Genomic DNA, 25,326 nt, shown 5'->3' on the forward strand with positions numbered 1-25,326 from the left:
TTTTACATTTTTTACAGTGGTTTCGTTGCCAATTGAAATTAAGCATATTTGCGTTTTTTAATCTTGCATTTTTTCAACATTTGTTTCCATACTTTACTCTTAGAGACTTGAAATATGCATTGTCGAGTTGGCAAATGTACTAGTTAGTAAACTAAATCTTTTTTTTCACACACTCATCCAAGCTGTAATGTAAATAGCCAAATAGTCACATAAAAATTTAAGACTTATTCTTAAAATATTTGAATTAAGACAAAATATTATTAAAATAAATTTTCAAAAAGTTAGTTTGTGAACCAAGCACTTTTTGATTGATTATACATTGTACTATTCTCACACCAGGTTTCTTTGTTATGTAAATACAATAAAATAAAGTAATTTTTAAGGTTGAAAAAGCATGCAACGGTTCAAAGTTTCAAAGTATAAAAATGCTGCTCCTAAAATTCCAAAGAAAGAGGTGATTTTTTTAGTTTTACCTATTAATATCATATTTAGAATTTGTAACATTTTAAAACATCCCACAAACCAATAAATGATGTGTTATTATTATATTATATGAAATCAAAATTTTCTTTTCTCTTGCAACCTATGTTTCATGCAGTTTCATTTCTCTCCTCTGTTACAAGCAATTAAAAATACATGAAGTTCATACCTTTCAATGCATGATTTTTTTTAACCTTTTGAATAATTTATTTTTAAAATAGTCATGTAAGAAAAATACTAAAAGTTGATGCATTACAATAATGCAACTTATGTTTAGAAAAATGTTAAAAGCATTAAAGTTTAAGAATACTAACCTTATCTGTCAGATACTTTCATTAAAATTGTAATATATTTAGGAATGCATCAGTGAAATACCATGTTCAAAAGTTATGTTATCATGTGGAGACTTTGTAAAATGTAGTGGTACTCATATCGCTTTTAATGTTGATTCAGGAGGTATATTTTTATTTAATGTTGATTCAGGAGGTATATTTTTATTTAATTTTTGATATTTCCAAGTTTATTATGATGATTTTTTTGAAATTGCATTTAAACCATTTTCAATAGCAAAGTAACAAAACTTTTAAAAAGATTTCATCTTTATTTTTACCATAAAGGTCTTACAATGCAAAAATCTTTCTCCCTCTTTATACATACATACATACATACATACATACATACATACATACATACATACATACATACATACATACATACATACATACATACATACATACATATATACATACATACATGCATACATACATACATACATACATACATACATACATACATACATACATACTGTCGACCTCACAGTGTCTGAGGTCACCAATTTTTTGCCGACCTCAGAGTTTTAAAACATTGTTTTGTTTGATATTTCAAATTACTTAAAACCACAAAAAAATTGCCTCATTTAAATTTTAAATAAGATAATTAAAATAAAAACGACAAAATGTTTGATTTAAATTTTTAAGTTTTAAAAATAAAAATGAAAAAAGGAATGCTTTGTTTAAATTTTAAATCAAGTAATAAAAATAAAAATGACTTAAAGCAATCATTTTTTTTAAGTTCTAATAAAATATTTAATTAAAAGCGAAAAAACGAACACTTTATTTAACTTTTAAAAAAACAGGCAATAACAATGTTTTTTATTCTAAATAAAATAAAAACAAAAAAAAAACAATGATTTTATTTAAATTTATAATAAATAAAATAATATCAGTAGATAATAAGTAGATAATATCAGAAATAAGTAGATAATATCAGAAAAGCAAACTTTTTAAACCCTGTTATTTTTTCAAACCCTGTTAATTTGTGCGGACCTGATGCTGACCTAAAAATCGCCAACTTAAAACAGTTTTCATTTGGCAATTTTTTTCTTTTTTAAACATCTTCACTTCCAACAAGGCTGCAAGCAATCACTATTAGAGTTGGACATTACTGGAAAAGAAAAGATTAAGTTTATAGAGCAAAATAACGATTAACAGATGACTTAAAAGATAACAAATTATATGAATCAGGAAAACAAGATGAGGGGAGCGAGTTCCAAAGAACTGATGTTCTAGGAAAAAAACTAGACAAATAAGAATTTTTAGAGCTTTTAAGAGCAGTCACAGTAAAAGGATGAGACTTAATTGAATGATGAGTAACACGAGAATGAATTTTAGTTGTGTCATTAAGAGACTCTAGCTCTTTACATCAGTGCCTATTATAGTATTTATAGAAAAGATAAAAAGAAGCAACATTACGACGATGTGACAATGGTTGGAGGTTGGCTGCAAGAGCAGGTCCAACTTTGTTTACAATGCATTTTTGCACTCTGTCTAAAAGAGAAAGGGCATCATCAAGAGAGATCATAAATAAGAGTTAATCCTAGAAGATAAAAGGTAGATGACTCATCAAGTACATTACCTTTCATAAATATAGGAAGAATGAGACTGTTGCGATAATGATTAGGTGAGAAAAGTTGAATTTTATTTGAATAAAAGTTTAACAGCCACTGAGAGTCCCATGCTGTAGCAGAAGTGAGGTTCTTTTCTAGCTCAAATGCCCACTCCAAGCAATCAGAGAATACCATTTATTCTTGGCTTTTTATCAAGACAAGAATAAATGGTAGTATCTTCAGCAAATAGTTTTTCGTCTAGATGTGAGAATTCCTTTGTCTTTAGGTGAGGTAGCAAAATCTGAATCATGCAAGAGAGGAGGAATAACAGATTTGCTCTTGTTATAGACACTGTTAAAGATTTTCCAGTAGTCTCTGGAGCCAAATTTTTGAGATGATATACAAGATTTTGTGATAATTTATTATTTAAATAATAAATTTTGTAATGGTGGAATAAGTTAAATAAAAGAATAACATGGTTTCTTTAATAAATATATTTTCCACATTTGATGCATGCCTGAAATTTTTTCTTTTATATTGCCCGATTTCCAAAGTTAATACGAGTTACTAAAGATAATATACATAACGATTGATCTGTTTGAAAAAATGTATTTTTTCAAACAAACTCTTGAATAGGCTCCTAAAAATTTTGTTAAAAAAGTTAAATTAACAATGCACTAGCCCACAAGCTTTTGGAGCTTCATCAGGAAATAAACTATCAAGTTTAAATGCACGATTTGGATACTCCATCAAAAGTGAGAACTATTTCAATGGGGATATTAAAAATTACCAATTATAAATATTATATATTTAAAAATTGGTACTAAAGGTTTTTTATTTTTTTTCATGATAAACTTGTTGAAAATTTTTTTTTTTTTACAAATAAATAGCAATTAGTTTTCACCCTTTCCTGTTCATTAATAAAAACAGTAAAGTTTAGCAAATACAATTGAAAAGCAAATTTAAAAATAGTCCATGTTTCTAGTGAAAATTATAAAGTTTTTTCTTAATATACTGACTGAAAAAAGTTGCAAAAAAATTGTATACAAAAAATGTATTTCTTTTCGTTATATTCTCATCTGGTTTTTTCTGCTACTTGTACTAGTAAAATATTTAGGTATATTATCTTTTTGATAATATTTTTTTTAATATTAAATTTTTTTTTTAGCTATTTCATTTAGATTTTGTGTTTTGTCTAGTATTCGTTTCTTTTCTTCAAGCATTGCTGTTTTATTCTCTTTAGTTTCTTATCGCTTTATTTTGCCTCAAATTTTTAAAATGCTTTCTATATAGAAATATGGTCAAGTTGTTTAAAAAAATGCTTTAAGCGTGGACGAACAAGGCGAGTGACTGCATGTGCTTCCCAGGAAGGCTTGTAAGAGGTACAATGATAGGGGAATTCTGATGATGAAGAAGAATAATATAATAGCTTTAGAGAGATCAAACAGTGATCAGAAGCACCTAAGGGTGAAAGTAGAGAAACTGTGGATTCAAACCTAATTTCCTGACAAATGGGTAAATTCTTATAAATGTAAATGCCCGGGCCAAGCATGTGACTATTTGAGTTTTTACAAATTAAAGGAAGATAACCATTGACACTAAGATCATAAGATGAGACAGCTGAACTCAAACTAGTCTCACAAAGAGCAAGTAGGTCTAGTGAACTTTGCAAGAGATAAGACTCAACAGAAGAAAAGTTACTTCAAAGACCATGAATATTAGTGAAAGATTTAGAGAACTTGGTGATAATGTTTTTTTGTGTTTTATTATTTTTGATACTTAAGTCATTTTTAAATTGTTTAAAGAAATTGGCTCAAAGTGCAGATAAAGCTGTACTCTCATTAGGAGATAATAGAATGAGTTGCTTAGTCATAAAAACAGAAACGCAAGCAAAACCCATGCAATGAGTCAAGAAGTATTCAACATCCTAAACTGGAAACAATGTAATATAAATACGTCTGCGCCAGTATATTTGATTGAGAAGGGGTTCAAAGCAGATTTACTCTTTAAATTTTTAAACCTTATTTTTCCTAATTCTAAGGGCTTTTTTTTGTGATACTTTTTTTCTAAAATCCTTACTATTTAATAAATTTCTAAAATTCTGGTATAGATTAGGATCATTATGATTAAACTGGTACCGGAAACATAACTTAGTATAATCTGCTTCATAGGCTAGTTGTACTAATCTAATAGGCTGGTGTAGTTGTAAAGCTTTATTACAGGGTCAAATCATTATATTTCAACCAATTTAAAGAAAACTTTGTGGGGCACCATCTGATTTTGCTGATTTTTACATATTGTTATGTGCATTATGTAGATAGGTTAAATTTGAAATTTCATACTTCCAAGTACAACAGTTCAGAAATTATAGCCTTAGAAACATGACACAGTGACGCCCCTCGATTTACAAATCGTCAAAACAGACTACTTTAGAGCTGTATAACTTTGTTCTCACTTTCAACAAGTGTCTCATTTTTTCTAGAACTATTTTCTGGATAGTTCTCTTTTTTAAACTAACTTTAAAAAAAGTGGTTTTTATTAACTTGCGTTAAATTAGAAAAAATTATGACCTCCTCAACTATAGAAAAAATCATAAAATTGCTAAAATATGTCAAAATGAAACTAACTGTAGCATTATTCTATTCATCCACAAGTCTTTACAGATAAGTTTTCTGATTAGCTACTACTGTCTGCAATAAATGGGCAAAATATAGGCAGCTGGTTGTAGTTTAGAACTTAAATATATCTAAAAGCAAAATGTTCACTCGCCTAAAAAGTCCAATATTCAGCCATTTTGAGATGCTTGTAAATTTTTCGAGCACTTTTTTTTTATCTAAGATTAACAGCACATAAGACCATTAGACCCAACTATCTGAAAATGCAAACATTATAAACTTGTCGAATCCACACCTAAAATGCCAGCATTTTTAAATAACTTTATTTTTCAATCATCAACGGTTGAATGTGTTACTAGAAACCAGTGCCCCTCTAATCTGCCAACTGGCCTATGTAAAGGGTGCAACTAATTATAAGTCATTTCTTAACAAAAAGAAGAATATGGTTGGTTGTCCTCTCCTTGATCTGGTCTTTATAGTAGACAGGGGCACAAATTAAGGGGGCAGTAACTTTTTAGAGACCTTCGTTATTGTTCAAATAAAGGTCTCTAAATTAATTTAGAAATTTAGATACCTAATATCTAAATATCTAAATTAATTTCAAAATGAAACCATTATTTCTTTAAACTCTATTTTATTATAGGTAATCAGTGGTCTATATGTGATCTGGATCTCCCCCCCCCCCCCCACTTACTAAGGTGATGGGGAAGGGGTTTGAGGTGGCACTAATCAAAGGGAAAGGGGGCAACCAACTTTTAGTAATATAATTAACTTTTGTTAATTCCCATTTAAGACCATTACATTGTATACATGCTGCAAAATCTGGCACACATTTTTGATAGTCACTATCAAAATTTGAATCTTATAGTAAAAGCATGAAAAAATGCAATAAAGGTCTAATGGCCTTAACTGTATATTCATTAGAAAATGAATTATGTATGTTTTATGCTAGAAAATGAATGCTTGTATCTTATAAGTATGAAGGTCACAATAATGAAGGTCTCTAAAAAGTTACTGCTCCCTTAATTTGTGCCCCTGTCTACTATAAAGACCAGATCAAAAAGAGGACAACCAATCATATCTTTCTTTTTGTTAAGAAATGACTTATAATTAGTTGCACCTTTTACATAGGCCAGTTGGCAGATTAGAGGGGCACTGGTATCTAGTAACACATTCAACCGTTGATGATTGAAAATTAGGGTTATTTAAAAATGCTGGCATTTTTGGTGTGGATTCGACAAGTTTATAATATTTGCATTTACAGATAGTTGGGTCTAATGGTCTTATATGCTGTTAATCTTAGATCAAAAAAAAGTGCTCGAAAAATTTACAAGCATCTCAAAATGGCTGAATATTGGACTTTTTAGGCGAGTGGACATTTTGCTTTTAGATATATTTAAGTTCTAAACTACAACCAGCTGCCTATATTTTGCCCATTTATTGCAGACAGTAGTAGCTAATCAGAAAACTTATCTGTAAAGACTTGTGGATGAATAGAATAATGTTACAGTTAGTTTCATTTTGACATATTTTAGCAATTTTATGATTTTTTCTAAAGTTGAGGAGGTCATAATTTTTTTCTAACTTAACGGAAGTTAATAAAAACCACTTTTTTTAAAGTTAGTTTTAAAGAGAGAACTATCCAGAAAATAGTTCTAGAAAAAATGAAACACTTGTTGAAAGTGAGAAAAAAGTTATACAGCTCTTAAGTAGCCTGTTTTGATGATTTGTAAATTGAGGGGGGCCACTATGTCATGTTTCTAAGGCTATAATTTCTGAATCGTTGTACTTGGAAGTATGAAATTTCAAATTTAACCTATCTACATAATGCACATAACAATATGTAAAAATCAGCAAAATCAGAGATGGTGACCCACAGGCGATTGGTTGAAATATAATGATTTGACCCTACATTGTTCCCTGCTAAGATTAATAAACACTTTATTCTTCTTGGCACTTTTGTCTTTGTTTCTCTTTGTTCTCCTTGAGGTTGTTTCACTAAATCAAGTTTCACTAATATAATTTCACTAAACCTTGTACTTCTTTTACATCAGAATTCACCCTATTACACTTCTTCCTATAACCTTAAGGTTAACTGGGATTCTTTTTGTAATGGACTTTGGGCTAATGTCATTTGTTTCTCTGCCGAAAATTGTGTCTCCTATATAATTTCTAAGATTAAAACAGGGTAGCCTTTTTCCTCCTCTTCAGTTCTAAATCAAGCCTCACTCCATCACATGGTTAATCACAATCATTTTTTTTTCATCTTTTCCACACAAAAAAGTCTCTGTAGAACAAACATTTTTATAATTGCAAGAAATGGGTGCTTAAAGGTATTTTCTGATGCTAAGGTCCATTATTTTCAGATTACTAAATATCATATTTTATCTTAGAAATTTAATTTTTTCATTTTTTTTAACATAATTTTTAACAATACCAAAGGGTTAGTAGGTTTAAACCAAATTAAGAATAAACTTTAAAAAGGGAAGTAAAACAAGGACTATGTTTACAAATTCAACTATAGAGTCAGTTCATTATATTTTAACCAATGACCTGTGGGACACCATTCCTAGTTTTCCTAATTTTTACATATTATTATGTGCATTATGTAGATAGGTTGTGTTAAATGTGAAATTTCTGACTTCCAAGTGCACAATTTAGAAATTATAGCCTTATGAACACAACACATTGTCCTCCCTTGGTTTACAAATAGTCAAAATAGACTACTTTAGAGCCTTATAACTTTTTTCTTACTTTCAACAAGTGTCTCATTTTTCCAGAACTATTTTCTAGATAGTTCTCACTTTAAAAAGTGGTTTTTATTAACGTGTACCACCGATATATATATGTATATATATATATATATATATATATATATATATATATATATATATATATATATATATATATATATATATATATATATATATATATATATATATATATATATACACACACATATATATATATACACACACACATATATATATATACACACACATATATATACATATGTATATATATATATATACACACACATATATACATATGTATATATATATATATACACCCACACACATATATATATATATATATATATATATATATATATATATATATATATATATATATTTATATATAAATATGGGCAATTCCATGGTGGAAAATGAAAAAATAGTCAAATTTTATTCTCTTCTCTTTTATTCTTTTTTTATTTTTAATTTTATTTTATTTTTTGTCAACTTTTAGCAAATGAATATTGATGTAGACACATGAAAAGTTATTTAAAATATACCTATCATAATAATCGTAGTAAAATTTTATTTTAACCATGAATTTATAAAGATAAAGTTTTGTTTTTTCTAAAAATTTGTTTAAAAACTTAAGTTTGTTAATAATATATGCGAAAGAATATTAAATGTTACGTTTTTACATTTAAAGTTTTGAATAACGATGCTTAGTTAAAGCACTATTTAATTTTAAATTTGTGTAACGCAAGTTAAAACTGCACGCGTTTACTAAAGTTCTGGCGCTTTTTCGTTATCAAAACGAGTTACATCATTAAGTAATTCTTATTTTGTCACATTGGTTTGACAAGGTTATAAACTAAAACTTTTTATATTAGGAGAATTTAGAAAGTTCTCCTATTATAAAAAAAAATCGGTCAGAATCTTTTTTATTTTTGTTTTAGTAAAACAAATCGTTTGTAAATGCAATTAAGGGGGGGGGGGGGCATCCATAAAGCTTGTCACCCTATATTTGTCAATTTTTCACCCCTTCCCTCTTATCACAAATGATCACATATACCTGAACCCCCTGAACTGTGATAGCAGTTTTTACGTCAAAAATATTTTAATAGAAAAAGATTTAAATGTAAAGGTACTTTGCAGCATTTTAAAAATTCAACCTAATGAAAATAAGGCAATACGCATAAACCTAAGAAGTGTAAGTAAAAATTTCAACAATCCAAAGATTTTTTTATTTAAATGACTCAAATAAGTATTAAAAAAAGTTGTAATACTAAAATAATTTTATAAAGTTGTTCTTGGTCTTGCGGAAAATTTGTTTTCAAATTGATTACTTTTATAAATGTTATGAAAAATCACCCAGGAAAAGTGCCACCAGTTTTTTAAAATTTCCTTTGATAATTATTTTTAATGATTGAATTCAATACTTCTTAATTTGAAATTGTAACCCTTACGCTTAATAATAATTTTGGGGCGTAGTGATAAGGCAAGTATTGTCTTCTTTTAGCCCCGGTCATGTAAATTTTATTTATATAAAATGGCATTGTACTCTTTTTTTAATGGCGAAATAAAATAAAATAAAAAAATAGGTATAAAAAATCCACGATAGTAATCACTTGGTAACGTAAGTGATGTAACATAAGTTAAATACATTGTACCAAAAAAACTAGTTTATTTTCCTAAGCCACCTCTGATAAATTTTTAAATATTTTTTAAATTAGGATAGAATTTTCAGTATCTTGTGAAAATTTCCGATACAAACCGCCTTACTACTGATTTGCAGAAATCTAAAAATAAACTTATTATCTATTATTTTTGCAGAAATCTAAAAGTAAACTAAAATAATTAGGTGCATAAACCTAAAAGTTGAAGCAATTTTTTTACCTTAATTTCTGTGTAACGTAAGTTAGGTGGCATTTTCAGTAATAAGTTCGCCCTCTTTTGGCCAGACAAAACTTTTTAGCCTATTTTATTATTTAGACTAACAGCTTTCATACAAAACAGCTAAAAGTTTAATTTACAGCTTAAACGGCCAAATATTTGATAAAGTTGTTGCGCATGTAACGTAAGTTAAAAATGGAATTGCCCATATATATATATATATATATATATATATATATATATATATATATATATATATATATATATGTATGTATGTATGTATGTATGTATGTATGTATGTATGTATGTATGTATGTATATATGTATATATATATATACATATATACATATATATATTTATATATATATATACATATATATATATATATATATATATATATATATATATATATATATATATATATATATATATATATATATATATATACACACACACATATATATATACACACACATATATATACATATATATATATATATATATATATATATATATATATATATATATATATATATATATATATATATATATATATACACACACACACACACATATTGTGTATATTGCAAATTGATTTTTTAGCTGGTGGTTGTGTATCAGTTTTACCTCTTGAAACAACAGGTCGAAGAAATAAAAGTGTACCATTAGTTTATGCTCATGAAGGTTTGTATTCATTTTTATAACAAAATTGAAAAACTAATTTAAAAAATTAAAAAGTTCAAGAAACATTTATTGCTTCAAATGAGCAAAATTTTATTTTGTATAAAAGTTTTATAACTTTTTGTTTTAAAAACTTTTTTTTTATTTTTATTAAAAAACGGTAATAAAACATCAACAAAAAACAAAATTGTTTTTAATATATTTTGTTAGATTTAAAGTTGATTAAATAAATAAAGTTGAATTCTCAATTAACATAAGATAATTGAGAATCCAACTTTATTTAAATTTCTAAAGAAATAGTTATAAAATAAGCTAGTTAAATTAGCATAAATTAACATTTTATTGCTGCCCATTTAAAGCTATGATAATAATAAATGCAAACAGATTTAAAACAAATTTTAAATTTATTTTTAACTTATAAGTATTTAAAAAGACTTTAACACAAAAGACGTGCAATTTCCGACCTTTTTATTTTTTTTTAAGCCAGTAAATAATTAGTAACTTTTAGTTATTAATAAAGGGTTAAATTATTACTTTTTAACTTATTTATAATTATGACCAAGCATATATTTTGCAATAATTCATCTTGTGTTTATGAAACCAATGGTTTTTTTTATGTCATTTTAGAATTTGTAAATGACATGTGTTTTAGTCCATTTAAAGATAACTTATTAACAACATGCTCTCACGATGGAAAAGTAAGTTTGTTTTAGTCTGATTATTTAAATAACACCCCTTTTGTATACTGTAGTTTAATATTATGTCACCAAATACAAGTTTAAATAGATGATGCCCAAAATTTTATTTTGTTTTATTTAGTTCAAAGCTTGTTGCTGTGAATATGTCTTAATTTTTGTTAAAATCTCTTAGTAAAAAAAGCATAAAAACTTTAAAGATTTCTATCTTGTTTGCTTGCAACTTTGTGATAATATAAATAGTTTTAATAAATTTTAAATGAAGTTTAAAATCATATATTAATTTCGTTGAAAATTTTTCATTATTCTATTATTATTTTGCTTAATTGTATTCTTTTTTCTAAAAAAAATTTTTCTTATAACATTCACTATATAAAATGTTACTTTAGGTAAAACTCTGGAATGTTTCTGACAGTTTTAATGAAACTTTAGATAGTGCACTGTGTATTGTACATCCTGACAAAGATACTGTATAAGTTTTTTATATTTACCTGTTCTTCTTGTTTTGTTTTTTCAACTATTATTGCTGTGTTTTTATTAGATAGCATTTTTTTATATCTAATAATTTTTTATAGAAAAAAATTGACATTGTAAAATTTAACCCTGCAGCTGACGAGGTAATGCATAGTTGTGCAAAATTTTGTTGCATTTACTCTATTATTCTTTTCTATTTATATCACGATATTTAGACTTTATAATTCATATTTTATACATCTATCAGCATTTTTATTTATACAATTTTTATAAACTTTGATTATTCTCTTGTATTAATAAATTAGGTGCTTGCTTGTGCAGCTGCAAATTCTCTTCACATAATTGATTTGACTACTGGGGATGTGAAATGCAGTATGTACTCTTTGAAATTTTAAATGAAACACTTTAAATGTATTTTTTTTTTTTTTACATGTCAGAATTTAATTTTGCCGTTAAAAAGATCAGTGGTTTGTAATTTTTATGACAATTTTTACTAGGGTTCAGATTATTGCAACTGTAATGAAAACAATAACAGAAACAATAACTATTGTTATTGCATTAATTATTTTAAAATTAATTATAATCTATGGTTTACAATTATTGTAATGTTGTAATACAATAACAATAAATGTTACATTGTAATTTATCTTTATAATACAATAACAATATCTAAAAAAAATGGTATTCTAATATTCCAATAGAATAACAGTAAATTTTATATTGTAATTTATCTTTATAATACAATAACAATATAAAAGAAAAAAAGTTGGTGTTTTGATAAAAATTAAAAATGTTTTACTAGTCACTGTGCCATGTAGCCTTGAAATAGGGTGCAACTTATTTTTTATGATTGTACTTGTACTATTTAATATACTGAATAAAATAATTTATTGTTATTTTGCATTTAAGTAAGGCTGTCATCAGACAGACAATACTTTGCAGAAAAATATAATTTAGAAATACAAACCAAGATAGGCTTGCCTGTACTGTGGAGCAAGTTTGAGCAAATTTTGTTACAAAAATCAAAAACAATATTTATTTGGTATTTTAAACTGCCTCATTTTTTAACACCCCTACCCCCTATGTAGTTCACATGTTTAGACAATATAATATATAATTCCCCAGGTCAATGGTTCCCTGATTCCTTAACGTAATTTATTACTAATTCCTTAACATAATTTATTACTGATTCCTTAACATAATTTATTACTGATTCCTTAACGTAATTTATTACTTATATGCAGTTAATTATAGTAATAAAAATAAATTATTTTCACATGCTTTGAGTATTTAATCAATTAGTTAGGATGTCATCATCTGGTGAAACATTTTAATATCAGTTAAAGACATAGTTTTAAAAAAATCAAAAATTTCACTTTGCAAAGTAAATAATTATTTATTTAATTACAAATATATAATAAATTATATATTTGTTTGATTTCAAATGAATGTTATTTATGTTGATTCTAAATAAATTATTTTTTAATCATATATTATTGATCTCAAAGTAAATCAACTTTATATAAGTAAATAGTTGCTAGTTGCTAAAAATATATTTAATATTTATTAAGTATGCTTAATATATATATATATATATATATATATATATATATATATATATATATATATATATATATATATATATATATATATATATATATGTTTTGTCGAATTTGCAAATTCGCCAAATAATTCTTCTTTTTTTTCTTCTTTTTCTGATGAAATCAGAAAAAGATTGCTGCCCCATGCCAAACCCTCAACTGATGTAGCAGCACTCCTTTGCAGTAGCAAGCTATAAGATAGTTAATGTATGGACTATTTGTATATATATATATATATTATTATATTAATTTCAGCAACACCAGTACCAAATTTGTAAATTCGGCAAAAATTTGCAGATTTCACAAATTTGGCAAGTTTGTAAATTTAGCGTAATATATATATATTTTATATATGTATGCAAATGTAGTATGAGCAATTTAATATTTATTAAGTATGCTTTCTATTAATATTTATTAAGTATGTTTCTCCAGCTTAACTAGACTTTTCAAAATAAATAAACTTGTATATATAAATATTTGCTAGAAACATGTGCCACGAGCACCCCTGAATTTAATAATTATTAAGTATATGTAGTATATATATTTCTTGGGCTTACACGGCTTCACCTCACTTCTCAAAAAAATAAAATATTTATGTGTAAATGGTTGCTAGAAATTAGTGCCATGAGTATGCCTGAATTTAATATTTTTTAAGTATATGTAAAATATATATATATTTCTTTGGCTTCCCTGACTTTACTTCACTTCCTTAAATAAATAAAACTTATATATGTAAATGACTGTTAAAAATGGGCGCCACAGGCGCCCCTGTATTTGCATATCCAAATAATAGTAAACTTATTGTGTGGAAAAAGAATCTAAATACATTAAAATACAATAGCTTTTGGACTTGGAAATAGTAGTAAAGTACACTACAATAGTTGTTGTAACTGGTTTTTATCACAGCAATACAATGCAATAGTTATTGCAATTGTTTTTCATCACAATAATACAACACCAATAAATAATGTTTTTATTACTTTTCTGGTTTTACAACAAAATATTTTGTATTGTATTTAATTTTTACAACTATAATTAGTCCCAAACCTAATTTTTTTTAATTGAAAATTTTATGTATCAAAGGTTTAGTTTTTTTTTTTTTACAAATAGCAACAACTGGGATTGGCATCTATCCCCAAAGCATAGATTGGAAATTAGATGGTTCACTAATGGTTACTAGTTCTAAAGTGAGTCTTCTTGGTTATATAGTTAGCTAATACCATTTATTTAATTTAGAATAAACATCTGTAGCATTTTCATCATTATGTAACAAAGTTTGTGTAAAAGAAATTTGTTATTTGGTTATTTTAATTATATTACAATTGTTGTTGTTGTTGTTTTTTTTTAAATTGGTTTTATTTTGTTGTTTAATAACACTTAAATTTTGAATTTTATATTTTAAGTAAAATGTGTTTTATTTTAATTTACTACAAAAATATTTGTTATTTATATTTTATTATACTTTTAAATTTGATGGTTTCACAAAATTCAACTTGTATAGTTATTATAAGTGTATTAAAACAGTTTTAAAATTTGCCAACCAAAAATGCATGAAATTTGGCCATTATTTTACAGTAAATCATTTTAAATTATTAGTTTGTTAATTAAACTTCATTAATCAGGTTACAATGGTAAACCTTTAAAATTGTTTTAAATTATGATTAAGTGGTAATATCAAGGTTTAAAAAGCTAAGCTTGATGTCTACAGAGTAAGCAACAACTCCATGATTAAGTTTTCTATTTTGGTTGAACATGAGCCGTTTATTTTGAATGTGGCATAAGTCACTTTATTTTTAAACAGATATTTTTAAAGGGTTGTGTTTTAACATATACCGTTATACCGTTAACTAGCAAAACTTCTTTCCAAAATATCTGAATAATTTTCAACACAATTGGTTTAAATTATTTCACAAATGAAGAGATGTCATTACAGTGTAATCATTGTTATCAATAATTAGATTTTTTTTTGAAAAGCCCACTTTCAAAATAAATGGCTCATATGTCTTAAAGCTATTTTGTTTGAATTTAAGTCTGAAAGTAAAGCAAAAGTTGATCATATTCAAGATTTTTCAAGATTCTTTAAGATTTTTGTAAACTTCAAAACTGTGATCAAAAGTAACATTTTATGCAATTTATTTTTACCGGGAAATTAATTTAAGAATTTTTTTTTTTTAAGAATTTTTCATAAAATTAACATAATATGAAATAAACTTAAAATTATTTTTAAAAATATTATAATTTTTTTTTTTGCAAAATTAACATGTTATGTTTTGTTCCCACTTTTTTAAGTTTTTTTTTTTTTTATAATTCACCTCCCCAAGGCCAAGAAGGCCACTAAAGATGAGGAGGCTACTTGTGGTTATAACCCTCTATAACTCCAAAACACAAACCTTGATGAACAAGGCCGCTGTGCGGAGAAACAAGTTGAGCGCGGTACTACCAGAGACGTGGTGGAAATCGAACTCGGAACCTCTCGCTTATAAAGCAAGAGAAGTTAACATGCTTAATTATGTTCTTACAATTTTAGTTTTTTTTTAAGATACAAGTTATAACTTTTAGACTTTTTTTAGGATACAAGCTATAACTTTTAGACTTTTTTAGGATACAAGTTACAACATAATAGATTCAAGAGCTCAGAGCACAATAAATGTAAGTTTATATAATAATGTTAATAAGTTGCAATTGGCATTTCAACACATTTTTTATTTTGATTCAAGTACAAAGTTATTAAAACTTAAAAGAAAATACTTTTATAAAAAATTTAAAAAAAAATATTTGCACAAAGCCTTTATGCATAGTCTTTTGCTGGTTTTGGAGGAAACAAAGACTCAAGATTACTGTGGATCGGGAATACAGACTACATTTTCGGAACAGGATTTGCAAAGGTAATGTCTAATGGTAATTTAATAATGTTTGATGATCTTATCTTCCATTAAAATTTTTGATGTCATTATCACAACATCACAGTGGACCCAGAAGGCAAAGATTTGGAAATAGAATTATAACTAATGTTTAAAAAATCCTAGAAAACTCATTGAAAACAATATGGAAAGATATTTTTTTTTTTTTTTGATTATAGGAAAATTAAGATTTTTAATATTAAACTTAAATTGTAGACTGGGTTCAAATTACCATATTTGGACATTTTTGACAAGTTAGTATTTTTTGATAAATATTCAAAGTTAATTTTTTTTAGATGGGAACTAAAATAGTAATTTTTTAGATATACTTAAAGTAAAGAAAATTCAAAAATTTAATTAATTTGGGGGTCTGGTTCCTGCTGTTTATTGATAAGAAGTTTAGTAGTTAAAAACAAGTATTTGATCAAAATTGGATTTCAAATAACAATAGTATAATAAAATTATGGGAAAGAGTTCTAATGGTTTAATATTGCATATATACATATATTTGAGGATAAAAAGTAAATAAAATAAAATATCTTATAACTTAATAGCTAATCATTAACAAGGTTTTTAAATATATCGTCAAAATATCTCTTTGGTTTCAAAATCATACGTTAGTGTAGCATTATTACATAACTCCTTAAATTTGTTGATTTTAATTTTCGTTGACTAGAAACTGTACGAAGAATTACACTGGTTTGAGAATGTAGTAGTAACATGCTATCTTTGTACATAGGAGTGCATAGATCTTTTATAGCAGATATTAATTGTTCAGAAAAAATCTATAGCCTTGTTGCCCTGTTGTATATGTTCCTCCATTCTCACCAGAGTTGTAACAAATATCTAATTGCAGTCCAGTATTTTCTTTTATTGTAGTAATAACCCTGTCTCCTGCATTATGTATTAGTTCACCAAGTACTCCTGTTTTTTCGACCCAAAGTCTATAATCTATGTGACACCGATACAGTAGTTTTAAAAACAAGGTAGTCCTATTTATGTATGAATGAGTAATACATATGTTTTTTTTATCAGGTTTGTGGTTTGTTTGTGTTTTTTCATTTGGTTTGTGGTTTTTTAATTAATCCTTTTCGTTTGGTAAAATCTTCAGTTTTAGTTGGGTACCATTCTCACTAACTAGTTTTTTGTACCTTTTAGTCCATCTAGTCTCAGTTGTTTAAAATTTAAATCCTTCATTGTATCTTAAATATACATTTCTTTGGATTTTATTCTTCTTGTGCATTATCAGTAGTTGGGACGATAAGATCTAGCAAATTTTGATTAGTTTCTGTTTCCCTTATCAAAAAGACAGGGCTGAATGATCTTGAAGCATTTGGTTAAGATTTAATTCTGATCGTTCATTAGTGATAGAGTTGTCTACATAATTGACAAGTTCCTGTGTCCTCTCCTTTTTCATCTTATCACCCAGTTCTGTTAATGATTTTCTTTGTTTCGAAAAAGATGGTTCTGTAAGCCTCCTCTACTTCATAGATAATATGTTTAGATGCTTGTGAAAGTATAAATACATGCCCGTTTTTCCTGAAATGTTTTTGTTTCCGGTGTTTATAACGTTTCCATCCTTTTTCACACATATTTTTAAATTAACTGATAGTTATTTCACAGGAGTTTAAAAAAAAGTATTTCTTTAATGGCTGAATATGCTATTGAGTTGGACTTAACAGCTTTGTCAGCTTTAATAAATTGCGTGAAGAAATCTAATTCAGTTTTTAATTTTGTATTTTACATTTTTATCTTACTTCATTGCATTAATTTTTTAGTTTACTTTACTTATGCGCAAACAAAATCAAATAAGAAATAAAAGCCAAACATTTTTCATATTTGTAACCATAAATAAAATATTCACATACATTTAGAAAAAAAAACCTTTCCCTTTTTAATCTTTATAAATCATGTAAATAAAAAAAAGTGCTAACTTGTCTTAGTTCCCCTCTTTCATTTCATTTCCTCTCTCATTCCTCCTCAGTTTCCCAAATATTTTAAAAGAGTTAAAAGAGGCAAGTTAAAACTTTTGATAAAACTTAAGATTTAATTTGTTTGTTTTTTTTAAAAAAAAACACAAATTTACAACAAAATTATCTAGTTAAGTTTGAAAAAACTCTACAACAAAAAAATGTAATTAAAGCAAATTACTTATTTTAAATTAATTTATTCAAAAATATATTCCATATCACATAAAATACAACATTTATATAAGCTATTTACCAATTTTCATGTTTTTAAAATCATTTTAAATGAAAACCATCTGAGTTTACTAGATATTTTTAGATACATAAAATATTTGGAAATTCACCAACTTCAAAATTCCTCACTTTAACTACAAACATTTTTAATTTATCCACAAATTCATCTGGCTTTCTAAATAAATAATTTTTATAGACATTCTCAAAAAAATATTTTTTGTCTATCACCTCTGGGTTCATGAAACATGAAGGTGATTAATTAATTGATACCATATTTTGGTAGAATCTGGTACAAGTTTGAGTAAATAGAAGTTTAAATATTACAATCTTGATGGTATAGAAAATAATTTTTGTAGTCTTCTATTTGTTAAATTTTATGTTATCTCTTATGTTCTTTTTCTACATTACTTTGTGTTGAATTTATTATTATTGTTATTATTATCGATTTGGCTCATTTGTGTTATATTGGTGTGTTTGTTTTGTTATATTAGTATCATTGTAATGTAATATATAAAGTACTTGTAATATGATTTGATGCTGTTTCAGCAGTCCCATCTATAACCTGTAGTTTTTTTTTTTTTAATTTCATTTAAAAAAAAGTTGGAATCCAATTTGAAATGTTTAACTTTTAATAAAAGTTTAAGTAACTTTGTAAAAGTTTTAAACAGTTAAGCATAATTACTTTTGTATAGTCTAATGGGAGAATGCTTGGTTTGTGGGATGTACGCAATACAAGTTCAATGGTTTTTCAACATTATGTAGACCAGGGCTCTGGGTATTTTTTAATTTTTATTATGATATTTTATTATATAAGCTATAAATCTTATTCTTAATGACTTCATTATATTTTGCATGTGCAAGAAATTGCGCAAGATGTTGATTTTTCTTTTTAATGTTAATTTAAAGTCCTTGATTTTCTTTAGAACTTTAATGCCACTTCTAGATATTGATACAAACATGATTATGGTGGCTGGAAAAGTAATTTTTTTAATTATAATTTTTAATGAATTTAATTGTGTCCATGTAGAAGAAAAGCCAGGTAAAAAGTTTGTATATCACATTCAGTAACATATATCTGTATGCAGTACAGGGCGCGACATGTCGAGGAATGTGTGAATGTTTAAAAAAAATACAGTAAAACAAATGTCACGTTTCTTTACTTTTACTTATGCAAACCTTGGCGTTTCGCTTAAAATTTTTATAAACAAACGCATTACTTTAGAAAAATTTTTTTCAAAATAATTGTGCAATTGATAGTTTTTTTATTTATTATAAAACACATTTATAAAAAACAAAACAATTAGTTTCTAAAATTTAAAACACATTTTAAAGACTTTAAAAGAAACCATGCTGAAACATTACTTTCTTCAATAGCGTTGTTTTTAAAACAACTAAGTACGCTATTGAAGAAAGTATTTATGTTTTAGCATGGTTTTTGTATTCATTTACAAAAGCATGGAAATTTTTACCTAAAATGAAAACATTTGCAATTACTTTAAGACTGTACTTAAACATGATTGCTTTCTTTAATAGTTTGCTCTTTTTTGAAAATTTTCATATTTTTCTTAAAGTGAAGTAATGTTTGTTTGCATATTAAAAACACTTTTAAAAGTTTTCAAAAGAATTTTTAAGTTTTGCTGAAATATACAAAATATAGAATTTTTATGTTTATTATAGTTTTCATTTTTTATTGTGCCTTTAACAACACCAATAATATGATATTTTTATTAAGTTATTATTAAATACCTTATATGATATTATTTTTTAAGTTTTTTAATAAGAAATGTCCAAGCAACTTTTATTTTATTTTTAGTTCCTTTTATTTTAATTTCTTCAAGTTTATAAAAATTTTTAATAATAAAAAAAATTTAATGAACTGAATTGAAAAAATTCACTTTAGTATCAATAGGTAACATGTTTACAATAATTAGGTCATTTTATATTAATTATCATTATTTTGTACGCATTTTGTAAATGCTTGAAAAATTGTTTTGAAAAGTAAAAATTAATTAAAATCAATCAGCATCTTTGATGAATGACTTATTAGCAAGAATAAAAGTTATTTGAAAATAAAGCTTATTTGACATCTCTTAAATTAGATGTTCGTCAATAAATAAAGATACTAACCTCAACATTCATTTAAAAAAAACAATTTTTTGCGCCCTGCAGTATTCCCATAGAGCCATCTTAAGCTATATTTGTTTATAAAAAATATATATTTTTATAAAATTGCAAATTAAATAAATATATTATGTATGCAATTTTTTTAAGGGAGATTCTTTCATTTCATTGTATGAGTTCAACACGGAGACCAACCAAGTTTCTTTATGTAATAAAACTAAATTTTAATTATGAGCTTATTTTTAATGGACTATTATAGTTTTATCATTGGTTACAGATTGTTGCAATTTTTAAAGTTGTTGTATTTAACTCGTGCATTTTTTTAAAGATATAATACTAGCTTTTGTTTCTAGCATCTGTTCAAAATCTTGACAATCAGACTTATGGTATTGGAATGGTGCCTAAGCGTGTTTTAAATGTCATGCAAGGAGAAGTTAACAGGCTGTATCAATTATCTAAAAATTTGTTAACTCCATTACCTTACATCATTCCAAGAAAGGTTACTTTTTATTAATAATATTTTTTTTTTTTTTTTCAATTGTTACTTTTTAAAATTTAGTTAATATTTAGATTTCCTTTAAACCAAACTAAAATAGAAAATTGTGACTTCCAAATACATACAAGTTTAATTTTATGTTTTTAATGTTTTGAGGTGAAAAAAAGTTGAAAAAAAATTAATATATAAAGAACAACAACAAAGTTTTAATTCCAACAAAACTCAGTTGTTTGCTGCTAATAATTCTTGCAATATTCTTTCTATATTGATAAATGACAACACTTTTACAGATTCCCAGTCTTTTCTCATTATCTTTCACTATTGACCTCTTCATCCTTGTATGGAATTCTGTTGTTATATTTAGGCTGGTTTTTCTAATGAGATGCTATATCTTTTAAAAAAAGGTCAAAAGTTGCATTGTTAGTGTAATTTTAAATTGCATTGTAAGTGCAGTTGGATTGGTCTAGCTGCTAAACTTGAGGCTTTTTTTCATTATTCTAAGATTGTATCTTTTTTTTATGCATATCCATGGTTGCTGCTCAAACAAGCAACTATTTTTTTTTCTTGTTCTTTATCTCGTTTTTATCTTGTTCTTTAACCCTCTTCTGTGCTTTCTGTTAACTACCAAATTAAATAGTCATTCCTTGCAGCCTTGTTGGGAATGAATTTGTTTAAAAAAAAAAAACTTTTTTTTTTCTTTAATAACTTTCTTCCAAAAAAAAATGAGATTCAAACTTTGTAATTGGAACACACTAATTTTTATAGTTTTTTTCTATTACATATTTTTTAATTTAATATTTAATATGTTATTTTAAAGTTGTCGTTTTTTATATTTAGTCATACAGAGAGTTTCATGCTGATTTGTTTCCAGACACAGTTTACAGTGGTTTGCCTGCAATGAATGCCAGTGACTGGTTTAAGGGAAAAACAGCTGTTGTAAGATAATTATCCAGGATATTATTTCATAATACGATTGATAAATAATAAATTACATATGATTTTTATTGTTCATTTTTTTAGTCTCCAAAAATAAGCTTGGATCCTAAAAATGTAATACAAAAATCTAATAATACAGGTTTAAAACATGTAGCTGTCAATGATAAATCTGAAAAAGAACAATTAAAACATAATGAAGCATCAGGTGAGAAATATATTGCTTATTACTTTTACTTACATCTCTTGGCGTTAGGTCAGCATTTAGCAATGCTGTCCTAACGCTATATCAAATTGTTGACCTATGACATGGTTATAGGTCAGCAGTTTATTTGTTGACCTAGTTTTACTTTTCTTAAATAATAATACTTTTTTATGAAATATTTACATTTAGAAGTGTATAAGGTTTTTTTGATAATTTCAACAAATCATTTTTTTTTTGTTGTTGTCTTTTTTGGATAAACATTTTAATATTTATGGCAAATGTCTATAGTCTTCACTGCTTGTAAGTTACAGCAAGCATTATTAGACTAGCCCAATTTTAGAACTAATTAATATTAATTTTATTTGCTATTTCAAAAAAAAAATAAAAAACAGCAAAATGAAGGCTTCATTTAAATTCTAAATAAAATAAAGATAAAAAAAATAAGCCTTTTATTTAAATTCTTAATAAAATTATTAAAATTAAAAAGGCAAAATAAGTATATATATTTTTTTTTAATCCTAAGCAAATAATGTTAAAAAAATAATAGCAAAGCATGCTTTTTATTTTAATTCTAAATAAAATATTTAAAATAAAAATGAATGTTTTAAAGTCTAAATAAAATAGTTAAAAAATATACAAAAAACAAAACAAAAAACAAGCATTTTATTCAAGTTTTTAACAAATTAATTAAAATTGAAAAAAAAACAAATTTGAATTTGAATTGTAAACAAATCAATTAAAGTAAGAATGGAAAAACTTTTATTTAATTTTATTATAAAATAGTGTTGCATAAAATTTATTGTTAAAAATTACTGCCTAGTAAATTTTGTAATTTTTTATTAAATTCAAAGGCAATGTTAATTGTTGAATAAAATATATATTATTCATGTATTGAAAGTTTTATTTAATCACATGTAGTATAGCTGTTTAAATATATACTTTGTGAAATGTACATTTATTCACTTTGTGAAATGTTTGTTTAATCTGCTGACTATTCTTTTAAACATCTTGAGATAAAGTTTATTTTATGTGAAAATTGTAAAAAAAGGATAAATTTAAGAAACACCATTTAGCTTAAAGTAAAAAAAATCGGTATTAGGTAAACCCTAATACCTAGGATTGTTGCTTACTTTTTGACCCCTCACAGGGTTTGTTTTGCTTATACTGCATCAGGGCCTCTAGGTTTTAAATTAATGAGTTCAATGATTGAGCTTCATTATTTTAAAGCTCGCATTATTGACATCATGACCTAAAAATATGACGCAGGCATTATATTTCCTTTGCATTTTTTATTTTCAGTAAAATGTTGAGAGGCATGTTTTGAAAGAATGTATTCAAAGTGAAGGAAGAGTCAAAATGGCTGGTTGATTGAATACTAGGTTCCATTCCATTAACTCCCAAATTATTTTGGACAATGTCCAAGTGCTTAAAGCAATTAATCTTTGTCAGTTAGGTTGAAGTAACGTAAACAATTCAATAAATACAAACCTTCCAAATGTTTTCCTAGAGTTTTCTTCAAAAAGTTTTTTTTTTTTCAAATGAAAATTTACCCTTTTAGAAAAGTTTTAAAATTTACAGGTAAATTTACTCAAAAATCACAATATAAAATAATTCAAATAAAACAGTGAAACAATCATTCTATTTAAATTCTAAATACAATTCTTTTATTTAAATTGTTATTGAAATAAAAAGGGATAAATAAATATTTTATTAATCCTAAAATAAAATAATTAAAATAAAATCAGCAAAACTAATGTTTTATTCAAATTCCTAACAAAATAGTAAAATGCTGCATTTATTTTTCAAATTTTTAAGCAAAATTTGACAAAATTTAAAAATGTTGGCAAACTTTGCGTTTGCTTTTCTGTCAATTTTATGCTAAACTTTCACTGATTTTTCAAATCCTATTTATTATTAATATAATTAATAACTGATTTGATGAGATTTTATCAGTAATGCATTTTAATGATAACAACAACATCCCCGTGGGGTTGGGTCCGTGGGGTTACAAGTTGTGAGCAAGAGCAAGAATTTCAAGGTATATATATGATTTTGAAGTTAAAGGTGGTCTTGGTACAATAGTTTCTTCCCAAAGTTGTGACCCTCCAAATGGTTTTGACAAGAGCGTGTTTGTTATAATTCGTTTGTCTAATGATCTTTTACCAAATGCACACCAACTTTTCTTTCTCATTTGTTATGCATCACCAGAGCTAGCAGTATACCTGAGAAACACCAGGAAAATTTAACCCGACACTGTCAAAATTTATAACACTTCTATGGGGGTGTTGACAAAGCAGATATGCTTTTATCACTTTTCATCTCTTCAGTTTGGCAGCAACCAATGCTTGGATGATTTTCCAGCAGATTTGTGGAAATAAACCAGTTGTTGAGTTTTTACCTTAAGTATGTACCTCTTTAATAAATGGAGTCGATCACACACCAGACATAGATCATGATAAATTGCCAGGAACACGTTCTATAAGGGCAAACGATATTCCAAAGAACATCCATCATGATAAATATGATCATTAGCCAGTTCTAATGGACAATCTAAATTTTCAACATTACAAATAATTGTGCAAAAAAAAAACAGTATTAATGCTCCTAATGTAAAGTATATTTGTGTTTAGCTGTATGTTTCCGAGCTTTTCATGAAGTAAAATAAATATCAACATGCAAAAACAAAAAAAATTTCAAGTTTTTTTAAAAAAATCTTCACTTAATACATGGATGTCTAATTCAATGGACACTTTTTTTTACCACAAAAGCAATATAAAAATTAAAAAAAAATTTGATTACAACAAGCCATTTAAGATGCCTGTCAAAAATTGTAAAGGTAGATCATAATTAAGGTTCTCATACATTATAGAGTTAATATAACAAAATGAAATTTTAAATATTTAGTTTTAAAAAAAATCTTTTTAAATTTTTTTTTCTTTTTTGCAAAACTGTCAGTATTAAAAGTTGCCACTTCAAAAACTGAAGTTTTTTTTTTTTTCCTTTTTGTTATTCACCTCCTCAAGGCCGAGAAGGCCACTACAGATGAGGAGGCTACTTAATAGTGGTTATAACCCTCTCTCAACTCTATAACTCCGAAACACGAACCTTGACGAACAAGGCCGCTGCGCGGAAAAACAAGTTGAAAAATATATAAGGATTGAAGGCCAACCTTAATAAACAGACAGTAGTTAATAGTTGTTTTGTAGTTGTTATCAATGTAAAATACAAATAAAATAAAATAAAAAATTGTGAACTTTATGCCAAAAACAAAATATTTTGATTTATTGTAATTTGTTACAATATGTATACATGTATACAAATTGTGTATATTCTTATTAGGTTTTTGAGTTGAACTTTCTTAAAAAATGATCTTACTTGTTGAACTTTCTTAAAAAATGACCTTACTCAAG

The 25,326-nt window shown here is 25.9% G+C and overlaps 1 protein-coding gene across 1 annotated transcript in view; it reads left to right on the forward strand.

Annotated features, from left to right (window-relative positions):
* The first annotated feature begins 306 nt into the window (after window positions 1–306).
* LOC100205063 (coronin-7) overlaps window positions 307–25,326 on the forward strand; it is a 42,726-nt gene continuing 17,706 nt past the window's right edge. Inside the window, exons 1-16 of the mRNA XM_065812897.1 lie at window positions 307–454; window positions 837–936; window positions 10,213–10,293; window positions 10,918–10,988; window positions 11,375–11,455; window positions 11,561–11,602; window positions 11,765–11,831; window positions 14,171–14,247; window positions 15,662–15,709; window positions 15,859–15,945; window positions 18,854–18,936; window positions 19,085–19,139; window positions 20,433–20,490; window positions 20,636–20,781; window positions 21,616–21,714; window positions 21,799–21,919. Coding sequence (XP_065668969.1) covers window positions 395–454; window positions 837–936; window positions 10,213–10,293; window positions 10,918–10,988; window positions 11,375–11,455; window positions 11,561–11,602; window positions 11,765–11,831; window positions 14,171–14,247; window positions 15,662–15,709; window positions 15,859–15,945; window positions 18,854–18,936; window positions 19,085–19,139; window positions 20,433–20,490; window positions 20,636–20,781; window positions 21,616–21,714; window positions 21,799–21,919 — 1,276 coding nt within the window. The 5' untranslated portion in view covers window positions 307–394. The remainder of the gene's footprint in view (window positions 455–836; window positions 937–10,212; window positions 10,294–10,917; window positions 10,989–11,374; window positions 11,456–11,560; window positions 11,603–11,764; window positions 11,832–14,170; window positions 14,248–15,661; window positions 15,710–15,858; window positions 15,946–18,853; window positions 18,937–19,084; window positions 19,140–20,432; window positions 20,491–20,635; window positions 20,782–21,615; window positions 21,715–21,798; window positions 21,920–25,326) is intronic.

This window comes from Hydra vulgaris, chromosome 12 (assembly GCF_038396675.1).
Source record: "Hydra vulgaris chromosome 12, alternate assembly HydraT2T_AEP".
Taxonomy (NCBI): domain Eukaryota; kingdom Metazoa; phylum Cnidaria; class Hydrozoa; order Anthoathecata; family Hydridae; genus Hydra; species Hydra vulgaris.